General features: G+C 35.0%; 1 protein-coding gene across 6 annotated transcripts in view; it reads left to right on the top strand.

Annotated features, from left to right (window-relative positions):
- The window catches only part of LOC147394256 (WW domain-containing protein), an 87,184-nt gene extending 73,159 nt beyond the window's left edge, over positions 1-14,025 (top strand). For 5 of the 6 annotated variants that reach the window (XM_086453906.1, XM_086453902.1, XM_086453901.1 and 2 more), the window contains 3 exons: positions 5,944-6,069; positions 6,590-6,641; positions 13,556-14,025. In XM_086453906.1, the coding sequence (XP_086310032.1) occupies positions 5,944-6,069; positions 6,590-6,641; positions 13,556-13,708 (331 nt within the window). In that variant the 3' untranslated portion in view covers positions 13,709-14,025. Of the gene's footprint in view, positions 1-2,411; positions 2,532-5,943; positions 6,070-6,589; positions 6,642-13,555 lie in introns of those variants that run through there. The other variant, XR_015181444.1, reaches the window with a different exon arrangement.
- The last annotated feature ends 2,577 nt before the right edge of the window (positions 14,026-16,602 follow it).

Raw genomic sequence — 16,602 nt, 5'->3', positions numbered from 1 at the left:
CTGCAATGAGATCTTATTTTGTTCTTCCTGCGTTGGAATCATCTTTTCCAAGACATCAAGGAATCCAACTATATGCGTCGAATCCGCCTCATCATGATTGACGGATTGGAAGTATACGACTGGATTAAGGATGTAGCTAGCCGCATATAAGACAGATGACATTTGGCTGCCCCATCTCTTATTTATAATATCAACTACTTTATTATAATTTCTTTCTTATTGATTATTTTTCTTAATTTTGTCAATTGTTTTTTCCATAGAGTCATAAATATAACCCATGGGTGGCTTTTCATCGTCATTTATTAATCTAAGCACAGTAATTAAAGGCATGGAATCTCCAAGTGCTTTAACAACACTTGTCCAAAAGTTTTGGGAGAAGATAATATGGGCAACTAATTTACCTTCGGGCCTTTTACCAAGGCCCATTGTTCCAATTAGCTAACACTGCAAAGCTTCTAATTTATGCCTTTTTCCCATGAAGGCTTTGTAGTGTCAGAAAGGCAGTAGCAAACGTGTTGTTGTAGGTCTAAGTAAATAACCATTTATATGAGCACGCATTCTTTATAAAAGTAAAACATGTTTATACATAAAAACATCTACTTTTCTATCTTTAGTTATAGTATGTATTTGCAATTTACTTATATCTTCTAATATGAGATCTATGCAATGTGCCGCACATGGCAATCAATATAAGCGAGGCCTCTTAGCTATTAAGAGGTAACTGATGGCCACATAGGCGACGAAATTGTCTGTTACAACTTGGATAACATGTTCATCACTAATTTCATCTATTGTTTTATCTAACAATTGAAATAAATACTTGGCCGTAAGAATGGGCCAAAACATCCATAGATTTAAGGAACATTGTTCCTGTAGGATAGTTAACTAAAAAGTTAATTATTGTTCGACTTCTATCTGTCCATCTGTCGGTCATTAGAGTACATCCATAGATTTTTTAAGATTCTTGATATTTGGTAATTAAATCTTGGATAAACTCTACCTCTTTTCTTAGACATGACTCTCGTATTTCATGGTATGAAGGTGGTTTGGGTCTAGGTCCAAATTGACCAATCGCTTCCAACCATTGCTTTGAAATTTTTTAGTTTAACGGTGTTGAAAGCAATACCGGCTTGGTATAACCATTTAGCTATGTACTGAATGGTGGTTTTCCCGTCTTTAGTACTACGTTCTATGATTGTTTGAACAAGACCTTTACCCTTTCTTCTTTGATTGACCACATCCTCTGAATGTGGTTTACACCACTTATCAAGTGGACTAGGTGCTCGAGCTCTTTTAAGAGCTCTTCATTTGGGGGGGGGGGGGGGTGACCAGTGGTCGACTACGTCTTGTTGATGTAGGAGTATCATATGTGACAATGTCATCGTCGTCTTCATGAATCCCACCACCTTCAATGTAACTTTCAAAGCTCATTGCATCAACTTGTTTTTTCCTAGAACTCTTATTCATGTATTCCATGATCTTTCTTCAGATCTTGGGTGTAATCTTATCACATGCCCTTGCATTTGATCCCGACATATGCACACTAGATGTTTTTTGTGGTGTGCAATGCCACCTTGGCTTATGCAGCCACATAACTCACACTCAACTTGACTTTTTCCGTTTGCACTACGATAATGCCCGTATTTCCAACCGGGGTCATTAGACTTTGGTCTTAGGAAAGAGTTGGCTGACGAGTTGAACTTCAAAGCTCTAGGTAATTCAAATGTGAGTCAAAGTATGTTTTAAATTCTATTTCTAATCTAATTTCTAACTTACGACAAGTTAACAAACTAACATGTAACAAAGTAATAATAACATATTAACACAATTAAAAAAAATATATAAATACCTCAAGAGTGAAGAGTTGAGATTTGATTTTGGATTGAAAAATAATGATAATGGTGAGTTGACTTGAGAGTTAAGACTTGGGATGATGATGATATTGAATTATTGAGTGCTTTGAATACTTGATGAATGATGATGTATTGAATCTTGATCTTAAGTCTTGACTTCTTGTATTGTTGTACTTGTATATTTGTATGTTGTATTATTATTTCTTGAATCCTAAGTCTTGAATGCTTGAGTTGAAGATTTGAAGCTTGAATGTTTGATGATGAATGATGAAATATTGATTGATTGCTTTGAATCTTGATATTGGCTTTGGAAGTTGAGACTTGAGACTTGAGAGTCTTGAATCAATGCAAGACTCTTGATCTTGAATCTTAAAGAAGGTTCCATGCTTAACCAAAACTAGGTCATAACCAATGAATATTCACTCCATTAATCTTCATAGTTCTTTGAATCCTCAGGAGGAGTATCTTCAACAAAGTGCTTTATTTTTTTCTTGGCTCGTAAGAATACCTTTATAGCATCAGACCAAGAGTGATAGTTATTTTCATTCCATCTTACAGAAGTAATTTGTTTGGCCAAATCATCACTTGAAGAGCTACGTTCATCCATTAGAACAACCACGAGGAGGAGCAAACACACAAAGATGTAGACAACAACCTGTGTAAAAGAACCTAAGAGAGGTGAGGCAAAAGTAGGAGATGCAAAACTCTATTAATTTTGGGTAAATAAAAAAGAAACAAATTTCCGCCAAAAAATGACCTAGACACCACTCACAACATTTAAACCTTTTAAAACATCTGAAAACAACACCACACAGCCCCCAAAACTCAGTTATAACCACCACAAGTACACAACCACACCCTAGATACACATCTAGGGTTTATCTTGAAACACCACGACGAATCGAAGTTTTTTTCACCACAAAATTTCTCACGTCCTAAATCCGACTATATGTCGATTCGACAACATGACTGGGGGATACTCATCCTTACCCCAAATTCTAAACTTGAGCATAACCCTCAAAACTATGTGGGGGAGAGATCTGCCAGTACCTAAAGCTTATTGGTCTTGATACCACGCCTTGGGACTCTTATGATTCCCAAGGTATGGAGCGAGAGTTGAGATAATTCAAAGACCTATCTACCCAAAGAAATTTCAATTTACGTAGCAATAGAAAGAATTTATTCTTCTACAAGCTAACAATTCATAACACAATAATTTTATCTAAAGCATGGGTGATACTATCATATAAAGATATTCAATGACATAACATATTGTAGCGATAACTAAAAAGAGAGTTGTACAAGAAACCAACTACATCCTGAAAAATAATATACATAAATAAGCAAATGACATCCTGACATCTAACAAAAGACCTATTGTTAGGGAGAGGAGATCGTACAACGGCAGAAAGATGGCTCCTCAGGGCACGACCTTTGAATCTGGGTCTGGCTTGTAGTATGTCTCCGATTCTAGCTCCTAATACGGTTCCTCCTCAACGTACTCCTCCACTAAGAAGGTGTCTTCTACGGGAAAACCTGAAAGGTAGAAAAAAATGGTATGAGTGACAAAGTTGCCCAACACGTACCAACTAACCCTAAGCTAGTCACCCAGGGGTGATAAAACAATCTAGTTTCTAAGTTGTCTTAAAAATACGGTGTCATGATGCATAAATCGGTCATTATATTTAACTATGTTTTGCATCTACTATATGTCATCTACTAATAGAAGAAAACGAGTAAATATCATGATAGCTGCATATCTAGAGCATTGCAATGATAACCAATTGATTACAGTTCAGTTATAGTTATGTAATGACATAATAAATATGCATACAACATCATATCACAATGCATGAGGTGAGTTGTATCTCTAGTGGGTCCAAGCTAGTGATTGATCTTCTGATCAAAACTGGCTTGCCCAGTTGTGCAGAGTTCTATTATGCATAGAACGGATCCGAGGTCCTATTAATTTACTGACGGGGGATCCTAACATTGTTGGCCTTTAACGCGGGCTAGGCTTATTCACTTGTGCTAATTTACCGGTCTAGCATGGTATCCATTGACTCCCGTAGAGAGTGTGGTGTCATTCGCAGTATGCCATATTTTCCGGCCCGGGTTGCAGTTTGACAATAGGGTCAATGACTCAACTAAACCTAATGGCTGTCAACAATTTGACAACTAAAGTCTAGGATGGATCTATGTCTAAACCAAGTGTGAACCTCGTGTCTAATGCCTATCAAGCGTATGTGCAATCTCAAATCCCTCTCACTACTAACGTCAACTTCTTTATAACCAAAACTAATGTTTATCGGAAAAAGATATAACTAGTATTTCTCAGCCTTCGTTGAGAGTGACTGTCTCCAAGGCGTCCCATACCACCAGGGAGCAAGTCAAATTCATTAATATCTTAGGTGATTCCTCATTTTTGGAAGAGCCAAGGAATTACCAGCAAGGTAGTTTCACGGTCATTTTTCGACTCACCAATATACTAAAATAATATAAGTAGGTGTTTTATTTGTGAGAAATCCCGAAGAAATTGGTGAGATGATTATCTTCAGTATAATAATTGTTTTAATTCCATTTTGTTAAAAAAGAATCAAAACACGAAAACTGAATATTATAACTCGTTCCATGGATACCTAGAAATTGTTTGTCAAATGTCATGTTTCATCTCGATTTACTCATTGAATAACCCATCCATAATCATAAACAAGGTATTATCCATATCCAAGATTGATTGTCCATCATATCACTCCTAAACTACACTACTAGGTATCCATGTGACGAGTACACGTCACAATATCATCTATACATACTTCGTAAATGCAAATACTTTTATCATAGATAACATTGAACATAGAAAATATTTTTTTGTTTTCAAAACATAAATACTTGATAAGAAAATGAGATATTTTTAAGTTTACTAAACGTGATATCTCAGAAGTAAACATAAGAGGTTTTTAAGTTATAAAATATAAATTTCTTATGGTAAATATGAAACATCACTATGATTTACAAAACAAAACCTTTCATGGGTGAGATGAGATGATTCTAGATTATAAATCAATATTACAAAACATTAACTTTTTTTTATAAAAATGAGGTATTTGTATGATGTAAAACAGAAATATTTGAGAGCTTTTTAGATAATAAAACATAAACATTTTATGGTAAAATGACGTATATTTATATAACAAAACAAAAATATTTAGAGCTTTATAGTTAATAAAACATTTCAACTTGCTACCATTTTTCATTAGCTTACCATTCGTCACTAGGCACACACGACGATGTATAGAGAACTTCGGAATGGGATTTCCGGAGGCATCGAAGTCGAAGAACCCAGTTTTCTTAGCCATCGATATCATCGTGCGTTGGATCCATGGGTGCACCACATAGCTATCCACCACAAGACTCTTATTTTTGCATACCGGTTTGGTCATGCCCTTTAGGATTGCAGGGGAATATCTTTCGAAAGAGTGTCATGGTTCTTAGTTTTGGAAGCATTGGTTTTTTCTTTCTTCTTTTTCTCCTGCCTTGGTAGGTTGTCTAATGCTTCAGGGCTGCTGCAATTTCTTTTTTAGGCTTTCTCTTCATAAAATCTCAACAACAGCAAAGCCTTGCTCCAAATATCTGTTACATCTATGATATATCCTCGAGAAAAATAAAGGAATAAAAAAACACCTATTGTCTAACGCCTGAAGAAGAAAAATCTTTGCGCCCATATGTTACATTGATCATGAAAATCTCCTTTAAAAATCATGTGGGGTGATCCGTCCAGACTCCAAAAAAAAAATGTTATAAGGGAAGATCTTCCATGTTATTTTTCTTCTTGTGACAAAGGTCTTGACTTAACCATCGAACAAACAAATCCACAATGCCCATCTAGAAAAACTCAGACCCGAATAGACAAAAGAATTCCAAATTTTCAGGATATTATTTCCATCAGCGAGAAGGCACGCACATTAAAAGTAGAAACTCATCTGTATCTACCTACATATTTCACATATGTTCGGAACCGACATCACTTTAAATAAAGATATTATAATCCTCAGTACTACAACTTACCGGTCTCAATTTGGAATTGCAGGTTTAATTCAAAACCCCCATTGGGAAAGGGCAATAAAAGAGAAAACCGGAAACGTACCTACAGTGAGGATGATGAGTTGGATCCTATGGATCCTAGCTCTTATTCGGATGCTCCACGTGGTGGCTGGTACGTCATGCATATCTCATTCAAGCACAATTCATTTCATGGGTGAACTTTGTTCTTTGCTTTCATATATATAGTATGATCTCATATACATTTGCATGCCTTGATACCCGTTGTTTCTCGATAATTTAAATGATCATCTTGGCTCCAACTGCTAGATCTGGCTGGATATTCAAGAGAAATGCTCGTACATTTACCCTTAATGCACATCTGAAAAAAAAAAAAAAAAACGTGTTTGATAAAAGGCCATGATATATTTGCTATTGTTGTCTAAAAAATGTGGTGTCATTATCAAATCGGAGAAGTATAAAGACTAAAACATTGAGTTACTACCATATGCTTCTTTCTTTAATGTACTGTTCAAGATTCAGGTGTTCTTAAGCTCCATTGGATTGTGTATGACGGTCATATTTACTTTGTGAAGGTCACTTGGATTTCATCAATATCTAGGCTTTTAAATACTTAAGAGCACAACGTCTTGACTTGTTTCAAGATTCTCAACCAATTGGTGTTGATTTTGCAGGGTAGTTGGTCTGAAGGGAGTACAGCCACGAGCAGCAGATACCACTGCCACGGTGTGTAATAAATGATCTTTTTGTTAATGAGTCCACTCGTCCTAAGCTACTAGAATTATATCTCTTTCTTTATATGATAAACATGTTAATCAAAACAGTTCAATACTTGACTATTGGACAATGTTGAAATTGCATGATAGAAGTACTCAAAATAACAACCTAAGCTTTGGGTGTGGACCTTGTATAGTGATAGAGACTTTTTTGCACATAGTATCGAGCTAACCAACTAGGGAAGGACTCGACGAATGGATTAATAAACTAAGTCTCAATGGTTAGGTTGGCCAATGGGCTTGGAAGAAACATTGTCTTTCTCAATAGAACATCCAAATCATGTAGTGAGAGGGAACTGCTACAAACGGACATGGATGTCATTTCTACTAACTAGGAAGTTGGGTGCATGACTAGATAGTGGTAATAGATTCAGTGAGAGTGATGGTGACAAGCCCCTAGTCCTCAAAACATACAATTGTGATCCCTGAGTGGATAGTGCCCTCCTGAAGTGTCACATCCCTCTTATTGCTTGATAAACCACTACAAGTAGCCATTAGGGAACCATCCGCCATGTCCTTGAGGCGCAGCCGTGGGGCCTTTGATGTGTTAAAGACTAGTCACCAATAGGGGTGATTCTTTAAGGGATAAAGGTAGGGAGGCCATGAGGGAAACTGATGCAGAACGATGAGGGGAGATAGGAAAATAGATGGATTTAGGGAAATTCTGGTTGGGGATTGGGTAAGGATTTCGGTAGGGTAATTTAATTATGATCTTGTGCAAGTATGACCATAATCCCAATGAACATAGTTAAAGGTTTGTAGGATAAGGAAATGATTAAGGGTAAAATAAAATGGGGTTTGTAGGTTTCAAGAATCAAGAATCAAAAATCAAAAATCAAAAATCAGAAATCAAGAAATTAAGAAATTAAGGAATCAAGAAATTAAAAATACATAGTTTATGGATTGATTTCTTGAAAGGATTAAAGGTTTCTTGATCTCACAAATAATAATAAACCAAAAAGTAGAAAATATAGATTGAAGAAGAGAGGATAAGAAGAAAATTAAAGAAAAAAATGATATTTACCTTGGAATCACCCCAATGATTTCTATGGCATCAATCATGTTGAATGCACTAACATTTAAAATAAAAAAAATAAAAACTTATGTAATTTGTTTGTTCCATGCATTCTCCATAAATAAACCCTAATACAATCTATAAATAAAGAAAATCAACAAAGAGTCATAATAAAATTAAAAACCTAATTGTCGTAAATTTCTTTCTTTTAAATTTTCAACCCTAATAAACTTAAATAAAACACATCCTAAAGTTACCAAACTGTCCCTAAATATTATACTAAGACCTTGGGCCAATAAAACATGAAAATAAGCCTCAAAAACATAAAAATAGACTCCTAAACTCCAAAAAAAAAAAAAAAACTAATCTAAAATAATTTTGACGATAAATCTAGATCTAATTAAGTGAAAACCTAAATAATTAAAAAAAATTCGTCAGAACCCTTGACTATTGATTTGATTTGTGTTCCGCATTATTCTCCACTGGTTGGAGAAAATTCGTCATCGAGTTTTAAAGTACTTGAGAATGATCATGATAATTTGTGATTCATTCCTTTTGGTGAAGATTTGTTCTAATGTCTTGATGTTGTGTTGAACCATTAACTTCAAATTGCAATATTCTATCTTGACAAAATCTTCATTGTACCCGGTTGAGATGATTCAGTCGGTTTGAGGTAGTGATGGAACAACTGCATCATGAACAAAAATAGTAGATGTTGTCTCCAAAAGATCTTTCTTAGGCTCTTTTGATGTATTTTCCATTTCATGATCTTGTTCCTGTGTTAATTTTAAAGTTGTAGGCACACCAACTTCTGAAGTTAATGTCTGATCTGTCTTTTTTTCAACTTGTTCTTGGACTGATGGTACTGAAGGAGTTGACTTCCATGGTGATATCTTGAGTAAATATCGTTTGTATGAAGCAACACATAGAATACCCTACTCTCAGCGTAAATACACATTAAATCTTCTTCTAGACACTAGGATGCTTGATTGTCGTCCTGCTTCCTCACGTATGGATCAGAATCATTGTTTTAATGTTGACTCTGGTGATCTTTTGTCAAACCCTTCATCTTATCAGAGACTTGTAGGTCGTTTAATACTAGATCGGACTTGTTCTTTACGGTTAATGTTGTCAGTCAAGTCATGCATACTCCGCGTACTTCTCACCTTGATGCCGTTTATTGTATCTTGCACTACCTGAAGTCGCGTCCTGGTCTTGGGCTTTTCTACTCTTCCATTGCTCAGTTGCATTTGTCTTGTATTACAGATGCTGATTATGCTGGTTCTTTTACAGATAGGAGATCTACCTCTAGTTTCTATACTTTTTATGGTGATAACCTTATCTTGTGGAGAAGTAAGAAACAGAATGGGATTTTTCGCTCTTCTACTCAAGCTGAGTATCGTGTTATGGCTCTTGGCATATGTGAGCTAACTTGACTTCTTTTTTTGCTAGCAGAGTTGGGATTTCCTATCTTAGGTTCTTCTACTTTGTTCTGTGACAACAAGTCTGTTATTATGCTAGCTTCTGACTCAGTCTTTCATGAAAGAAGTAAGCATATTGAGGTTGATATTCACTTTCTTAGGGAGGAAGTTCAATCTGGTGATCTTTAGACAATTTTCGTACCTTCTTCAAATCAACTTGTTGACATGCTTACAAAGTCTGTTGGTCTGTCTATCACTAATTCTCATCTTGTCAAGTTAGGTTTAGTTCATATATTTGCACCAGCTTGAGGGGGAGTATTGGAAATAATCTAGTTATTATTTTAGCTTTAGTTGTTACTTAGATATAACTTTTTATTTAGTTTTTATTTATTTCTGGTTTGTACGGACATTTTTGTCTTTTTACATTTTTACTAATATAAATTCTTGCCAAGCTCTCACATAGAGAATTGACAATTATTCTAGTACAATTCTTGTGTCGCTAGAGTAGCATTGTGAGAAGATTTGGTGACCAACTTATCATATTCTTTTCAGGAAATAACAATAGATTCTTTATCAGTATTCTGATCATATGAGACAGACCCTATGTTAGCATCTGGAACTTATATCACTGAAGTCGGATGTGCTATAGGTTTCCCATGGAGATCCTGGTAGTAATCAACGGTATGGCTATCCATTCTACAGTTAGTGCACTTCTGGGTTCAACAACCTCCCCTTGAATTTTAACCACCATCTTTACCACCATAACCTCCACCACGTTTTCCTCAACCACTTCTATAACCTCGGTCACAACCATCACGATCTTCAAAGAAGTCAAAGTAGAATGATCACTAATAGGATTAGCATTCTTTGATAACGTGACTCGCTTCAATCAGGAAAGGACATCTGTAAGAGATGAAGCTCAAGGCTCCCCAAGATATGGGATTTCACAGCATTAGACTTGGATCGTAGGAAGGGGAGAAGCTGGATAAAATCCATATCTTCTATTTGTTTTTACATTTGATGAAGATCACTCGTAATAAGTTGATACTTGTTCAGTTCCTCATGCATACGCATCAATGATGCAAACATTTAGTCCAGTGTTCTATCATCTTGTTGTTGAGTGAAATATTGCTGAGTAATTTCATAAGTTTGGGCAATATTATTCATCCCTGAATGCATCTGTTCCTAGATGTCTTTCACAGTATTCAGAATCATGGAGTTGGCATTAATTTGAGACTTCATACTATCCTGCATCCAAGTAACTATTTGAGCATCCTCTTGCTCCCATAGCTTGAGATTTTTCATGAAGAGTTGTTGGTTTATCTTTAACAAGATGACTTCGTTTTCCTTTGGCCTTCAGAAAAATTTCTATCGCTTTTGACCACTCAATATAATTGCTTTCATTTAAGCAAATGTAAGTCATTTGAGTTCCGACCAAACCAATAGATATACCTAAGATTTTCTTATGCTCCATGATGAAACAATGGATTGCCAAGAATCAATAAAATTGCTTTACAATTTTCAACGCTTCCCCTCACAAAAATAATTTTCTTTTCCTTTTAAGATATTTTCATAAACGATTTTCTTCTGGTGGAAAATCTCCTCGGCACGAATTACTTATAGCCAAAATCTACAAAAAAAATAGAGAAATCTATCCTAGTGAAGTCGCAGGGTTTTAAAATCCCTCAAAATAAAATCGCAGGGCTCCAAAACCCTTTCCAAATAAAATCATAGATGTCCAATACTAAAGATGAAAGTGTTGGGTACCTTAAGGCCAAAAATACAATCTGAAAACCTAACCACCACACCGCACCATAACCAACCCCAAAAAACTAGGGGTGAACATTGGATTGGGTAAATCAGAGAACCGAACCAATCCGAGCCTTTTGGATTGGATTGGTTCGGATTGAGCATGGCTTGGTTCGGGTGTGGATTGTAAAAAAAAATATCCAATTGATTTGATTTGGTTCCAGATTAGGGTAAAATAGAACCGAACCAATTTATATATATATTTTCTATTTCTCTCTTCTTCAAGTCTAAAGAAAACCTAGCCGTCGTTCATCTCCCTCACTCATCTCGCCACTCGCCACCTCGTCGAAAAACAAAGAGGTAATCTATCTCTCTCTCTCTCTCAACTGTGTTATTGTGTTAGAGGTAACTTATCAAAGTCTTCAACTTCATCGCCTCTATTTTTTTCTAACAAAAACTCAAAAAAATGTGCCCCTTTACTTTTAATCACAAAGTAACAAGCAACAAACAACAAGCAACATTTGGTTTTAAGAATGACTTTGATCTTCAATCATCCCTTACAAAGTAATTTTTAAATGATTTTTATTTTCTAATTTTTTCATGATTTTTATTTTTAATGTGTTATGCATAATGCTTTGTTTATGTTGAAATAATATATTGATGCTTTGTTTATGCATGTTATGTGCTATGCGTAATGCTTTGTTTATGTTGAAATAATATATTGATGCTTTGTTTATGCATGTTATGTGCTATGCGTAATGCTTTGTTTATGTTGAAATAATATATTGATGCTTTGTTTATGCATGTTATGTGCTATGCGTAATGCTTTGTTTTAATATTTATTTTAGTTTTAAGTTTTAACTATTTTAATTTTACTATTGAAAATAATAAGTATGAGAATCGAGAACCGATCCGAACCAAGGTTGGCTTGGATTGGTTCGGTTTCAAATTTGTAGAACCGATCATGTTTGGTTCGGTTTCAATTTTGCTAAAATCCGAACCAAATCGAATCATGTGCACCCCTACTAAAAACTGACGAAAATCCCTTGATCTATGATCGCATTAGGGATATTTTTCAACCACAAAGACAATCTTCCAAACAGAGGACATTAACCACCATGAGGATAACGTGTACAAATTAGGTAAGAAAATTTGGTTTATACCAAGAGAAGAAAAAAAATGCGGAAGAAGAGGAAAGAACCAAAATCTGATCACTAGAGAAACTCTAATACCATGTAGAAGATTAGATGAGGATTTAGAGAAGAAGAGAAGAAGAAAAGATTGGAGAAAGTTCGTGCCACTTATATATTAATGAATAAAAAAGGAAATTACATATATTATTAACATTTGACACTCTTTTGATAATAAAAAATATGGGCGTTCCTTTCCTTCCAATTTTCCTAGTATATGGAAAATGGAACTAGGCTCTACAAAATTCGTTTTGCGGCAGCACATGACCCACTCATATGTATCCAACCTTCAAACAATGCACCAATGGAGAAGGGAAGACAACTTGTAGTCCAAAAGAGAAGAAATATGACCATACCTCTTTAACCACCATACAATAAGGAGATGATTAATATATCCCGCATCCGAATTTGCCAACCAAACAAAGGCCTTGTAGCTTTTGAAGGCACCCTCGGGCCCACACTTGAATAAAGGGAAAGAAACTAGCATGGGACGAGGGTGAACCAATCATCATAAAAAGAATTGACCATGAAAAGCCCATCCTTATTAGCACCCCACTCCCACCGATCATCCTCGTCAAAATACAATACAATATGGGACGGCCTAGAAACCAAGTGTGAAACAAGGTCAAAATCTTCCTGTCAGTGAAGGCCTTTCTAAATCCTCAATCCTAGGAAAACTTCAAACCCAAGTGCCTAAAAAATAATCTCTTTTTTGGGACAACTTGTACAAACTGTGGTATTGCTCCATAAGAGAGACCCTCATTAGTGCTAAGATCAATGCAAGAACAACCATAAGGCTCTTAAAACTATCGAGACCAAACCAGCAAGGGGTTGGTGAGATGGCTAGGACCACGCCTCAAGAAGTGGAGGTCCTGAGTTCAATCCCCCCCCCCTGAGATTTATCCCAATACACCTGGTACATGTGGATGGGGTGAGATGCATGCCCCATGGGATTAGTTGGGTGCTCTAACCAAATACCCAAGGTATCAACATCAACAACAAAAAAAGAGCTGTCGAGACCCAAGCGTGACTCATCCTAGTGCTCAAATTGCAGTCTCTTGTACTCTTTGCAGGATGGGTGACAAATGGTATAGATTGTACCTTAACTTTCTTCATGACCAGCTTTGTTGGTCCAACCTTGACTTCATAGATATGGTTATTTATTTATTTCCATATCATTCAAATCCTTGCGTTCCAAGATCTCACTGCTCTCTTCCATTATTACAGTTATCCAAATTTGGCTTGCCATAGTATTATTGGCAAGGTTACATTATCCTACATTTCTAGATTGAAACCTCCTTTAGCCATAAGTCCCCTTTGCACGACGTATTTACCATGCATTAGATGATAGTCTCAGCTGCTTTTCAATTTAGTAATTTCATATGGTAAGATATATGTATGTATTTCTAGACAGCAATGAACTCCGAGCTAGCCAAGGTGAGGACATAGAATGCTGAGTAACACTTTAGTTTGGATTTGTGAATTTCAGGGTCCTCTCTTTCAACAACGTCCTTACCCGTCTCCTGGCGCTGTTCTGCGAAAGAATGCTGAAATTGCTGCACAAACCAAGAGACCTAGCTCTCATTTTGCACCCATATCCAAGAAGGGGGATGGAAGTGATGGTCTTGGTGATGCAGACTGAAGCAGCCTCAGTTAATTGGCACAACAGTATGGAGGACAATTCCCTTCGAATTTGTTCGTAACATTTCTTCATTCAGTGTAGTATGTATGTAAGCATCTAAGATAGTTGTTTTCTTTCCAACATTTTTTCTTTTTCTTTTTCTGATTAGTTAAAAAGTTTTTATGCAATCTGGGATTTTGTGACACTATAGCATCTGAAATCTTAAGGTCAACAGTATGACAGCTACTAATCTTGATACAGATCCCTAAAGTGGATTTCCAATTATAGAGAAATGATCATATAGTGAAGATGATGTGCTTTGGTTTTTTGTTCATAAATTTGTTCAATGCCTTCAAGTACTCTCATATGGAATTCATTCTAATGCACTTTCTAATATTAATTAATTTGTTTGAATCATGGTTTTAAATCTCCCGAGATCCGAGACCAAGACGACTCGTCCGATATGTCTCGGTATTGTCTGCCAACGAGACAGATAGACAAGTCTAATGTATTGGACGAGATTTAAAACCATGGTTCATTTGTCTCATTGTTGAATGAGACGACTCAAAACATATCGGAAAACTCATCCGAGACAACTCAGTCTTGTTCATGGATGAGATGACACGTTAAAACCATTTTTAAGACCATGGTTTGAATTGCTATGGATTCTTATATTTAGGCAGCTTAATTAGCCCTTATATGCCAAACAAGATAAACGTCAATTCTTCATTGATTATTATAATTTTGGTTATTCTTTATTTGGTAATTTTTGGTTGAAATTACGGATACCACCTCCAGGTTTCATTCCAAGGGGTCCTACTTCTGGATATGAACTCGTTGGATGATCTAGAAGATAGGTTGGATATCCATCATTTAGGGTCTGTTTGGAACAGCTTCATGGAAGAGTTAAACATTGTTGTCAAAAGCTGCTCCTAAGTTCGGCTTCAACCGCTTAGACGATCCAGACCTTAACTGCTTTAAGCAGTGTTTCAAATGTTGATGTTTAAATGTCAAGTTTATATGATATTTTTGTAAATAATAAAATTGTGATTTAAGTAAGTGGTATTTAATCGATTTTGGAACGTAATTGGTATCTCAAATATTCACGCAAACTTAGAGAAATATAAAAGAAATAAAATAAATAAAGAGAGATTTGAGAGGGCCGGGGCCTTGAATATTAACAGTTAAATGATCAAAGGCAACTCACTCTTCACATCTAATATTTCAAAACCCCATCCCCACCTTCCTAAGAGGCTCTCAAAAGAAAAAATCTTTGAAGATCTCACACCAATGGAATTTAAGCTGAAATGAGAATTTTCTCAAGTGAGTATTGACGATGGTTCTCAATTTCTTTTCCTATCGTAAATACAATCTGTGAATAGTGTTATGCTTCAAAGAAATTTTTTGTGAGGCTAAAAGATTGATCCAAGATATACTACCAACCAACAAACAAATTTTTGAAGGAACTAACCACACATTCTATATAGAAAAAGAGAAAAATAGAGTTTTAGAAAAACCAATTTTCTTTGGCTATTTAAGCTTAAAAGTTGAAGTGCTCTTATGTTTTGTTTGGACAAGTTGTACATAAAGTTACTGATATTGAATTAAGTTGCTAAATCTGAGAGAAAGTTATTGTTGTTGCTGAAGCAACTTGTTGAATTGAGTATATTATTTGGTAACATTTTGTCTAATTGTGCTATTAAGATGTTGAACTGTTTGGTAACTTACTGTCTAGAAATTGCTAGATGAAATTAAAAATAATATTAAAAAAAAGAGATTATTTATGTGATATAAGTAATAATATGTTAACAAGTATAAACATATGATTTAATATTAAAAAATTAAAATTAAAATTCAATTTCATTTTTTCTGTAATAATATACTTAATGTCCATCAAATACTTAATAAATAATTAAATAAAATTTTACATCATGTATATATAGCATTATAAATTTGTTAAGCAGTCTCATCTTGTACAATATTCATATCAGCAACCAATTCATCATCAACTTCATTTGATGTCGTATTAGATGTGCCTCTTCTATCAATATTAACATTTTCATCTTCATATTGTGTAAACCAACTATCATTAATTGATTGTTGTCGGATGAAATTATGTAAGGCCATACACATACATACAATACGTATCTGAGTCACAAAAGAATACGAAACTATCAGTTTCAAAATTGAAAATCATTTATTCAGTAGACTGAAACAACGCTCAATAACGCTTCTACACGAAGAGTGATAATAATTGAACCACTCCTTCATTCTTGGCCCATTTCATGTATGTGATACTGCGTATTACAATATGGTGCAAGATATCCTCGTATATTTTGGTAACCCGCATCAACCATGTAATATTTTTCTAAGACAATTAAGATATTTTTTTTAGTAAATTTAAATTACCTTAATGGATATAAAAAAATATCCAAAAATAAAAAAGTAAAATAACGTTTCATTACCAGTAGGAGGATACGAAAAATTCAAACTTGGATCGCAAAGTACATTTTGAAAGATTAGCCAATCGAGGGCCGAACCTTCCCATCTAGCTAAAACAAAAGTGAACTGCATGTCAATGAACAAATAACCAAGACATTCTATGTACATTTGGTTTTTCTTCCTGATCGAAATGATATTTATTTGTCAAATTGTATAACTACAGGTATATGAGTCTCGTCAATTGCACCAACGCAATCCTATTTCATTTAAAAGTAAACATTAAACAATTATTATGTTATTGATTATATTAATTCAAATATTAAATAATTAATTACCTTAAACCATGGAAAATATCGTCGATTTGCTAATATTTTTGGTGGTGTGACGCTCATGTCAGGTGATTTTATTAAGTCATGGGCAAAACTATATAATGCTTGCAACACATGATGAAAATATCGACTTATCGTTTCACT

This window comes from Akebia trifoliata, chromosome 9 (genome assembly GCF_017979445.1).
Source record: "Akebia trifoliata isolate Shusen 1 chromosome 9, ASM1797944v1, whole genome shotgun sequence".
In the NCBI taxonomy this organism is placed as follows: Eukaryota; Viridiplantae; Streptophyta; class Magnoliopsida; order Ranunculales; family Lardizabalaceae; genus Akebia; species Akebia trifoliata.
The sequence above is the reverse complement of the archived record's forward strand: the minus strand, read 5'-3'. Positions and strand labels throughout refer to the sequence as shown.